At 40.2% G+C, this 11,693-nt stretch overlaps 1 protein-coding gene across 1 annotated transcript; it reads left to right on the top strand.

Moving 5' to 3' along the window:
* Positions 1–374: 374 nt before the first annotated feature.
* On the top strand, positions 375–9,753 carry LOC131222842 (probable phospholipase A2 homolog 1). Its single transcript, XM_058218053.1, has 5 exons — positions 375–632; positions 749–788; positions 901–1,020; positions 5,945–6,119; positions 9,708–9,753. Exons 1-5 carry the CDS (start codon positions 531–533, stop codon positions 9,736–9,738), a joined length of 468 nt encoding a protein of 155 aa, XP_058074036.1. The 5' UTR covers positions 375–530; the 3' UTR covers positions 9,739–9,753.
* The last annotated feature ends 1,940 nt before the right edge of the window (positions 9,754–11,693 follow it).

The following is an 11,693-nucleotide window of genomic DNA, read 5'->3' as shown; positions in this document are numbered from 1 at the left end:
GTGATGTTTGGGTTTTATCCAAACCGTCCATAAAATTTTCCATGTCATTTTATGTTACAATCCCAAAAATGAGACAATTCCAAGACTGAAGTAGACCACAGTAGGTATTAAACACTTACCGTGAAAACCTTTTGGGGGCTACAGAAGTTTTGGATGAAGCTGATATATGTTTTTTCCTTAATCCAGGTCTATGTGACCTTATGAACAGGTTGGATTGGAAATTAACTATCATAGTGGACCCTAGGAAGGTTTCAACGGTGGGTGTCATTATCAATGCTGCTTCCTGTGGTGTGGTCCACTTAAGCATTGTATTAGGCGGATTTTTATAGTCACATCTAAAATGATATGGAAAAATGGATGGACGGTATGGATAAAGCCTTTACCTCACGGTGGGCTCTCTGTTCGTTACTAGCTTGGGACGGGTGGGGTCATTACCAATCCGCGTCCTTCCCTCCATCAAAATCCAAGACGAAAGGGAACAGAAGCAAAATGCCACGAGAGGAGAGGAGAGGAGAGGAGAGGAGAGGAGAATGCCGCACGTTCACACACGGAGGACACGTGTCGCCGCCGCGATCACCTGCATCTTCTTCCTCGTACTGCAGTGCGTGGTTGATGCCCATCCTCAGCCCCAGGTTTTTTTTTTTTTTTCTTAATTCTTTCTTTTCGTCTTCTCTATAATCCTCTAAAACCCTAATTTCCTCAGGGTTTTCAGAAGCCTTAATCCTCTTTCTCGTTTTGTATGCGACAGATCAACTGCAGCAAAACATGCGTTGCTCAGAATTGCGACAGTAAGACCTTCGGATCTGATCCCGAATTTCTTGAAAGCGCGATCTTTTCACGTTTTCCATGGAATTTCCATATATTCTAATATTATTTTTTATTAATTTTTTTCTTTTTTAGCTGTCGGTATTCGATACGGTAAGTTCTGTGGCATTGGATGGACTGGTTGCCCTGGAGAGAAACCTTGCGATGCGCTTGATGAATGTTGCAAGCTTCATGACGAATGCGTTGGGAAAAAAGGTATTCTTTTTTTTTTTTTTAAATAAATTTCTTTTTAGGATTTCGCTTCTTGAATTCTCGTGGCGTGATTGTTTCAATCTTTTTCTCTTTTCCCCCCTTTCTTATTTGAAGGATTTGTTGTTTTTAGGCATAGTTTGTCAATTCAGTCAGTTCTGAATTCAATCTCACAATTCAATTTGGAGCGGGCATTGACAGTACCTGTTTCAATTACATTTTAGGTAGGGCCATCAAGGGTTGGGTTCTAGAGTACCTGCACCTGGGCTGTGATGGGGTTTGGGTCTTGCCAAGTTGGGTTCTTGTTTTTTCAGACTGGGACCTGGATCCGATCTGTCCAGGTGCCCGTCTGGTACCATTGCATCTTTGGACCTTGGTTTCAAGTTGGGTTTGTGTCAGCCTCAAGTTGGGTCCAGGTCAAATGACAGCATGCACACTGTCAGGACCACACCAGTGGATGGATTAGATTGCACACACGTGTGCCTCTTTGACACATGTGTAGACGGGCTCTCTAACATGTGGGTGGCTTGGCAAACCTCATTCAATTGGTAGATTGATTCATTGTCATTATAGCCTGATCCCAACTAATTGTAGTCAGCTACACAAATCCTGTTACCCCATTCCACTCTATCACAGACCATATCCTTAGTTATACCAAGGTTCCTCAAGTTATTTCTTACTACCTCCACCCACGTCCTTTTGGACCTGCCCCTCGCCCTCTCTACTGCACATGGTCAAACCATCTAAATTTACTCTCCCTCATCCTATTACCTATTGGTGCTACTTGTAAGTTCCCTTGAATGCATTCATTTCTAATTCTATCCTTTTCTTGCCATTCATCCATCTCAACATCCTATTTCTACTTCACTTATCCTATGAATATGTTGTTCCTTGATTGCCCAAACATTTTTCCCCATAAAGGATTACTAGTCTTACAGCTACCCTATAAATTTTCCCCTTCAGTTTCTTTAGTATGTGGAGATCAAATAAAACTCCAAAGGCAAATCTCTACTTCATCCCCTCTACTCTAATTGTATCAGCAACATTCTTCTCAATCTCTCCATTCTCTTGAATTATTGACCCAAGAGATTGAACTGGTCATTGTTGATTAATTAATCTACATTTAATATATAAATATAATTAATAAAATTAACTGGACCGACCCAACCCATTTTGAACTAGATCCCAAATGCTGGACCTGACCTGAACACAACTAGACCTGATTTTTAACTGGCTTCAAAATGTTGGGTCTGAACCTGAATGATTTCCAAATGGGTCCAAAAATGGACCCTGACCCATAAAAATTGGGTCTGGTCTATCAGGTTGCCGTTGGTCCAGGAACTCATTGTCAGTCCTAATTTTAGGAGAGGCGATTATTCAGATGATCCAGAACATTCATCTAGGAGGCCCTATTATGGGATGAACCATGTCCCAGATTTCTTCCATTTGACGGTCCGAACCGTCTGATTAGTGGTTTACAAATTGGCAGTTGAAGAGGCTATTATAGTCCACACTCAACATAGATAGAGGACTGCAATTATCTGATGGGGTGATATTTTGGAGGGTGGACTAGCCATGATGGGTCCCCGCTGAATGAATGGTTAATCCCTTGAGTATTCTATATTTTATTTTTCCAATTCTTTTTTCTTCCTTATTTCTTGGAATTTTTAATAGACTTTTCAACAATTTAAAATTATATATAAACACCGGATTGCATATGAACTTAGAATTGCCCAACTCCAGGTTGGAACCCTCCCAATTCCACATGTGAATCATGTGTTTAGGGTGAAAGTGAGCTGATAAGTACTGAATAGGAAATTGAAACTTCCCCACTCTTTCTGTTTAAACAGTTGAAACTTCCGCACACTTGACTGACATAATTTCAATATTTTCAATAAATGTCGCTCGGGATGAATATGTTGGTGTTTGGGGATATTATTGTTTTACAGAATTGAATCCTACAAGTTTTGTTTGCAGTAAGATGTGGAAAAATTGAGGGAGAAGTTGAGCATAGATAGTAGTTATAGATATAAGAGTTTTGGCTTGCCAAGCCCACATGTACCTCCCTATGCGGGAATGCATTTGCGTGTGGAATATCCATTGTAGTAGGTAGCCCCACCATGTAGATGATTTCATCATCTAAGCCTTATCCTAACTCATTGGGGTCAACTACACGAAGCCTGTTTTGTCATTCCTTCTATCACAAACCATATCCTCATTTAAACCATCGTTCCTCCAGTCTTTTCTTACATCCATCCACGTCCTTTTGGGCTTTTCCCTTGCCCTTTTAGACCCTTCAACTTCATTCCTAACTAGTGCAGTTCTTGGTTTATGTTGCACCGTGTAGTGGACCTGGCTGAAAAATCAGGTCAGTATGTTCATCCATTGTGAGTAGCTCATATCCACAGGGAGGCTAATATGATTGCTGACAAGTAGGCACCTATGGTGACTCTATGTAGATTTTTTTCTTCTTATTTTTCTTTCTTTCTTATATTTATTTATTTATTTTGTAAAGACTTGAAACCAACCCGCTACTGCAGTTGTGCTTCCGTGATTCTTCTATTTTCTCCATTCATCATTCGAGAAAATATTTTCATATGCAAGGTGTGTGTGTGGGCGCGCGTGGGGGTGCGTTGCCTGTGCCTGTGGGTGTGTGGGCAGGGGTGTGCGCATGCAGGCATTGGTCCATAACGAGTGCCTATGGGTGTGTGGTGTGTGCACGCACATGTGCGTGCTGTGTGTGGTGTGTTTGAATGCACGTGCATGTGCATGGATGTGTGTGTGTCTGCGTTCGTGGGGTAAGCTCAATCTTAACTCACTGACCTCCTACCTCTTACTCTTTCTAGGATCTTATATCAAAGTTGCTGAGGACCTAACTCCTACTCTTTTTAGGATGAGTGTCAATGTGATTGACTCGAGGAGAATTTGAAGAGGCAATTCATGGCTTATTTGCCAATTTGGCGTGCTTGTGTGGTGGAGGCCACAACACCCCCACGTCAATTGTCATACCTCATATTTTCTATCTGGGGATCTACTTTATGAATTCTGTCTCTCCAATAATTTTCCTAAGGCCCTAGCCTCAGAAGTACACAACCTTCATGTACCTTCCCTTCACACCACCTCAAGCCGCATCTTTGAGGTCATCCTCTCATGTGCCATTCCGGCCCTATAGAGATCATGGGCCACGCACGCATGATAACAATGGATTATTAGAGGGGGAAAAAACATCGATCGTTTATATTCGCCACATTGTACCCAACTAATAAGTGGACATTGATTTCTGGCCGGGCATGCTCATGGTGGCCCCCACCTGATTCCTGACATGCAGAAGCCTCTTCATTCTCTTCTCGTGCAGATCACCTCAACATTTCTCTTATTTCAATGTTTATTCTAGACAGTTTGGTGATGACTTTTTCTTTTTCTTTATTCCCAAACTAAATGCTTCTTCTTCTTCTTCTTCTTCTTTTTTTGTTTTTGCTTTTTTGTCTTGATGAGATCGACATGGGAAATTGTTTTCTCTTACCAGATGTCGATACATGGAGCTGCATCTCCCTTGTTAAAATGCTTATCAATCTGCTAAGAGAATTGTTTAATTAGCTGAAAAAAATCTCAATAAATAGAAGTTTAATCAGGCTGTCCTCCTAGCATTGCCTCAACATGCATGGGTCAATTTAACCTCTGTTGGGGAGAAGGGAGAAGGAGAGCAGGAGGGAGGGAGGGAAAAGCGCCAGGAGTATGCAACGGATGTCTTCTAGATGATAGAAGGGGGAGCTTGAAGGCTAGAGAGCTCTCCTCGATCCCTGCTAGTGCCTCGACTCTTACCATCTGACTGCTGCCTAAACCTCTTTTCCTCAAGGCCCTGTTATTCTGTTCCCCCAAATGGTACACTGCACTGCGGGGAGGTTCAAGTGCCAGAGAAGGCTACCTCTGGCAGATTTGAAGCTGAGTTCCAGGCTTCTTGAAGCTTTTCAACTGAGAAAATATGATACATGTATCCTATGTAATCAAGAATGCTACCTTTCTGTCGTTTGTTTATATATGTATGGTATAAATTTGTATTGAACTCTTTAGAAGCTTGCTAATCTTTCACGAGTGCCTAAGGTGGTTCCTTGACACACCACAGCATGTGTCAACATGGCTCGTGGGTGCAGGATTCAAGCTGTTCATCAAGTGAATCCCGCCAATGCTCTGGCTGAAAATCCATGCCAGTCCACCGATCAGGCAGGCCACAATGTGAGAAACAAACAGATGGTGGCTTATTACAACTTCACCATCTATTTGTTTCTAAAATTGGTCCACCTGATAAGTGGATAGGTCAATATGCAGAGCGGGGCCCAGCCAATGCAATGCTTGGATTGGTGTGGGATTAGTTAGTCGCTATTTTTTTTTTTCTTGATGACCATTAATACAGTGGATAAAGGGATTATCATCATCAGCTAAGCCTTATCCCAATTAATTGGGCTCGGCTACATGAATCTTGTTCCACCATTCCACTTTATCAAGGGCCATACCTCTAGTTAGACCATAGATAATCAAGTCCTTTCTTACAACCTCTCTCTGTTTGAAGTTTTTAATAATTAATTCTCTCTATGTAGCCTGTATATATTTTTTTGTTAAATTTATGTAAATATAATATAAGTAATTAACCATATAACTTGTTTTTTTTTCCAATTTTTCCCCTTTCTCCCTTTATTTATTTTTCAAAAAAAAAAGAAAGAAAGAAAGAAAGAAAAGCAATCGCATATGGGAGGGAACTTAGGAGCAGCACCAATAGATAATAAGATGAGGGAAAGTACACCTAGGTAATAAAAGTGGATATCGGGATAAAAATAAATACATCTCTAAATAGATGTCCTCCTCTTCTTCTTTTTTCCTTTTCTTTTCAAAAGGCTATGCTTAATCACTTACCATGCATTTGGAATTCTATCAGGGATGACAGATGTGAAATGCCATGAGAAGTTCAAAAGCTGCATGAAGAAAGTACGTAAATCTGGGAAGATTGGGTTCTCTCAGGACTGCCCTTATGAAACAGCCATGCCGACGATGATGCAAGGCATGGATATGGCCATCTTACTCGGCAAGTTCGGCAACCGAAATTTTGAATTGTAAGGACTTGAAAAGACTGCTTCATTCATTCTCTCAATTGTTTTAATTGATACAATTGGAGCTCAATGCTCCATCATTGGTATTCATCGTTTGTCATGTTTTCTTCTTGTTTTATGGTGGTGAATGAACCTGCCGGCACATGTGCCAACAGCATGTGTGTGGAAGATCCAGGCTGTTCGTCAAATCAGGCTTGTCCAGTCATCAAGCATGTCACATTGCAGGGAACCAAGGATTTTTTTAAAAATATATATATAAGATTTGCCCCATGGTCCACATTCAATGTACCGGTGGGGTGCACACAATGGGCAGATCTGCCTGATTGTTTGGATAGGACTTATGGTATGGGCCTGCCTGATGCAGTTAGGTGCCTAAAATGATAGGGGCTGGATCCTTACATGAGGATGAGAAATGTGCCTGTCACTCTATGGTGTTGGAGCCCCACTTCCACTGCGGACATGGCAGGATGACTCTATGGTGTTGGAGCCCCACTTCCACTGCGGACATGGCAGGATGACCTGCCACACAGTGGACCTTACCAGGATTGCCTTTGGTTCAGCAAAAGTTGGATGGGCCTGTATATACCTTTCCTCAGGTGCAAATTACCAGCCATGTGATATACACTCATTAAAACAGACTTTGGATATACACCCATTTTGGTTCAGAAAATGTTGGACACACACCATGAATTTTCAGCAGATGTACACCCATCACCTGACCCATGCATGTTCATGTAATATATACATTTTGGTTCAGCAGACGTTCTAAAATGTATATTACATGAGAAAAATCTGGATATCTGCTCAGATGTTGGTGTGAGCAGGTATGCTATCAGGATTGCTCTTGGACTGTATTGAACTTGGTGGTTAAACTCAACTGCGGTGATGATACTGTAGGGGAGGTCATGTGGAAAAGGAGCTCTACGCTGTCAAGATGATAAAAAGCTTAACACCTCTTATTCTTTTTTACTTCTTTTTTTTTTTTTAAGGACAAAAATGAAAAGATCGTCTTATTCAAAACCTCAATTATGACATCCTTTATCTCGCACGTTACACTTTGGAATGCACTATTCTTATAGAGAAAATTTTGCTTTAATATCTTCTTAACTTGAAATGGCCGAGGAGAGGAAGGGTTCCTTTTTTAGTGTACTCCGGGGGACAAATCCAGCAGAGACAGGGTGGGGCTTCTGGCTCAGGGGATTAGAGCATGTGGCTAGGAACAGTGGTGTCAATTGAATCCCTCCTTGCCCATAATTGGCCCAAAAATGAAGACCTTTCTTTTACATCCGGGGGTAGAAAAATCAGTGATCGTACTGCGGATGCAAAGCTATGAAACTTGGGTGTGGGTCTTTTGTTGAAATGGAATGACCTTGCTTTTATTTCTTTTTATTTATAGTGAAGCTATGAAACTTGGGGGCGGGTCTTTGGTTGAAATGGAATGACTGTACTTTTATTTCTTTTTATTTATAGTGAAGTATTATATCATTACATATATAGTATGCCTGTCGAAATCAACATGTGTGTTTTTCTCTTACTAACTCTTCCTCAAGTAAGGTTTGGGAAAAATAGTAGAGCAAATTCAAGTATTGGTAGCATGGCAAAGTAAAATTGTATTCTCCTCATTAATATGTTTGCTTGTTGTAATTGTGGCCTCTTGGGAGAATCAATGACTGCGCTGCATCTTTGATGCCCTACTAATACATCATTTGAGAATTAGTATTAGCTAGGTATAAATAGCCTTAGGGTTATGGAACAAAGAAATATCCTGGATCTAGTGATTCTCAAATATTGCATAACAAAATATGATACTAAGAGATGATGTAGAGTGGGCCACGGTCATATTCTTGGCCCAGATGGATGGAAAAAAGCCCGAACGGAAGCGGACATAATCCATCAGATCTTGGCCTAATCTTACCTGGGGCATGATGTAACTACGCTCAAGGCGCGTCCGGATCAGAGAAATTCATTCCAGATTGAGTCGTTCCTTACTGAAATTCATTCTTGACTGAAATTTCATTCTGGGGCCAACCAGCACCTGTAAGCGTGTCCAATGAGAAAAAGTCTCATTTCTATTCAAGTCTTTTGTTTTTCGAAAAACTTACTATTTTTAGTAAGTCTTATGTCGGATGTAATTTTTTATTTTTAGAGTTTTAGTATTTGGTATCTTTTTAGAATTTGCTTTTTATCATGCCGGAAATCATCCTACGTAGTTAGATTAGAACTTTCAATTTTTAAAAAGTTTTATTATTTTAGCAAAGTTTCAGTTTATTTATGTTAGGACTCTTAATTAGGGTTTCGTTTTATTATTTAAAGCTCTGTAATCTTGTTTGAGAAATAGATTTCAATAAAGTATTGCATAATTTCTTAACTCTTGTGGATTCGAGAACCATTACACCTCATGGATTCAAGGTCTTCTCTCTCTTTATCTCTTCACACCCTTCCCAGCGTCAAGAGATAATATAGGTCAGGTACATTACCATTTGCCTTTGGTTCAGCCCTAAGAAAGGAACATGATTTTGTAAAGACCTGAGTTGAGTTCGATGAGCCGGCAATTCATGATTGTGAGCAGTTAATTGAAAGGCCCAGACCTGTTTGAGTTCGATGAGTGGGCAATCCATGATTGTGAGCAGTTAATTGAAAGGCCGAGACCTGTTTGAGTTTTTCTTTTTTTTTTTCTTTCAGAAATATTGTGAGATTAATCTATCCTTCAACAGATTTGTATTGAGCTCTGATACATTTCACGGATGAAATCAATCTGCCCCAATTATGGGGACTCCTTTGGATGATACTTAAACCTTGAATGAGTCAAAAGTAAGAAATTTGTGATTTTGTAACATTTGCATGGAATGTTTCAGCTCCAAATTAAAAGTGTAGCAACGAAAAATACACTGAATGAAATGACATCATCTCGAAAGCATATTCACAATGTTTTTCTATAAACAAAGACCAAGAAAAGCCAGCCAAAGTTATTTATTCGAGCTTTTTCCATAAACAAAGACCAAAAAAGGGGACGCGGATTTATTTTTTATAAACAAAGACCTACAAACGTATTGATTCCCAAGAAAAGCCTTCCAAAGGTATTGATTCTCAATCACGAATGCGATGGGAGGGCCCAGATTGTGTACTAGCCCCACCAGGACCTAGCTAGAGACAGACGGTCCTGCTGGGGAGACCACCGTCCATCCATTTTGAAAATCGTTACAGGGCATGTGCCCGAAAATGAGGCAGATCAAGGCTTGAGTGGACCACACCAGAGGAAGCAGCTGTGACAATGACCCCCACTGTTGAAACTTTCCTAGGGCCCACCGTGATGGTTGTATGCCATCCAACCCCTTCATAAGGTCACATGCACTTGGATGAAGGGAAAACATAAATACCAGCTTGATCCAAAACTTCTGTAACCCTAAGAGGTTTTCAGCAATAGGCATTTAATCCCTACTGTTTCCTGTGGTGTGGTCCACTTGAGCCTTCGATATACCTCCAACAGGTGGACTAGATCTTCCCAGGAGAGGAGAATCTCTAGGTTAGGATATGAGAGATAGAGATGGCTTAGGCATGCTCCTAACTTTCTTTTGTTTCCATTTGTTCAAGGTATAAAGATGACCACAATCACTTGACTTGAACCTATGTCTAAAATCCTCCTTAGAGAATGCAGCAAATCTATAAGAGGACTCTCAATGAGCAGTAGAAAGGGCAATGCCACATAAGCAGTCACCTTCTTCACTTCTGCTTATCAATTGTGCATATGTGGGTGTAGAATTGACTCAAATGTAAAAATGCACTTGATTTTTTAAGTCATATATTGGATTTTCAATGGTTCTTAAATTTTGAGCGTGGAGTCTATAGCGGTATCAGGAATGTCTTCCCACACAGGTATGAGTTTAAGGTCCTATTTGGTAAAACTTATTTTCACCACTTATCACTTAAATGAGCCATTTTTTAATGATTTTTCTTTATTCAGATCATTTGGTAAATTTAAAACATTAAGTGCTTAATTTGAAATTTCATTGAAAAAATGGTTTTTTTTTAATTAAATCTTCCCTCATTTGACTTAGGGCGTGTTTGGTCCTTGGAATTGAATGGTATTGAATTGTATTAGATGGGATTAACATTGAATGTAGTAAGTGGTTTGTGTTATTTTTTTTTTTACTATTTTTGACTAAAATATCCTTAAAATGTTTGATAAACGACAACTTTGCCTTTTTTCAAAAGACTCAGTAAAGCTTTGTCATGGCAAAGATCCATAGGCCCTGCCATGATATATGTTTTATATCCACACCGTTCATCCATCTTGCTAAATCATTTTACGGCATGAACCAAAAAAGGGGCAGATCCAAAGCTCAAGTGGACGTGTGGATGGATGGTGTGGATATAAGAGATGTATCATGGTGAGTCCCACAAAATTTTGCCACTTAAACATGGGAGATACCTAAGTGCAGTTTCTATGTTTTGGAATTGGAGCCAAAACCGGATCTAGGAGCATTTTATGGGATACGGTGGAAACATGTTAGTGGGTGTTGCCTTGACCGTGGGGCCTACCTTGAAGCATGTGTTGTATTCACATGGTCCATCAATACCTACATCTACCTTTTGGGAAAAAAGAAAAGAAATCTGCATCTTACTTTTGGCCATGGTTTCAAATATGAAGTACATTCAATTCTCAAGTGGACCACACCACTGGAAATAGTGGTCATTGAACGCCCACCATTAAAAGCTTTGTATGGCCTACCATAATGTTTATTTACTATCCAAGCTATTGATAATGTCACGTAAGCATGAAGGGAAACAACAAATATCAACTTCATTCAACACTTTTGTGGACACAGATTTCTTGCCAAAGCCTTTCACAAGAAGTTCATGCCTTGGGATGCTAGGTGGGGCCATCGTGATTTTTGTGAGAAATCTACCCTATCAATCCATTTTGCAAGCTCATTTTAGGACATGCAATTGAAAATGTGGCAGATGTGAAACTCAAGTGAGCCATGGGAGAGGAAAAACAAGGGAAAGAGTTTTTTTTACTGTTGAAACTTTCTTGAGATTCACCTTAATGTTTATATGCCATCCAAATTATTTATAAGGACATCCCCACTGAGATGAAGTGAAAACATGAAAAACTTAGCCTGATATGAACTTTTGTGGCCATAAAAATGTTTCAATAGTGGTCAATGAATCTGCACTATTTCCTCTCGTGCAGCCCACTTGAGCCTTGGATCCACCTCATTTTTCGCCGTACGTCCTACAATGAGTTTGCAAAGTGGATGGACAGGGTGGATTTCTCACAAACATCATGGTGGGCCTCACTTAGCATTCCAGGAACTTCAAATCTGCATCCCACTTTCGCATAAAGTTTTTAATGGTGGGCATTTAATCCCTACCATCTGGTTAACTTGAGATTTGGATCTACTTCATTTTTTAAACCATGACCTAGAATGAGTTGTAAAAACTAATGGATGGCATGGATGTACAACACATACATTAAAGTAGGCCCCACAATGAGGGTAACACCCACTAACAAGTAACACCTAATTTGTTGCCAAGGCAAACACGGATTAGCTGCAACCCCATCCAGCTAAGTGG

This window comes from Magnolia sinica, chromosome 13 (assembly GCF_029962835.1).
Source record: "Magnolia sinica isolate HGM2019 chromosome 13, MsV1, whole genome shotgun sequence".
NCBI classification, from domain to species: domain Eukaryota; kingdom Viridiplantae; phylum Streptophyta; class Magnoliopsida; order Magnoliales; family Magnoliaceae; genus Magnolia; species Magnolia sinica.
Note: the sequence above shows the minus strand (reverse complement) of the source record. Positions and strands in the feature narration are given on the sequence as shown.

Bases quoted from the DNA above. Each gene is read 5' to 3' on its own strand.
- LOC131222842 (XM_058218053.1), top strand. From the start codon at position 531: ATGCCGCACGTTCACACACGGAGGACACGTGTCGCCGCCGCGATCACC. The intron at 789-900 runs GTAAGACCTTCG...TTTCTTTTTTAG, and splicing joins CGTTGCTCAGAATTGCGACA to CTGTCGGTATTCGATACGGT. The intron at 6,120-9,707 runs GTAAGGACTTGA...CATTTGTTCAAG, and splicing joins GGCAACCGAAATTTTGAATT to GTATAAAGATGACCACAATC.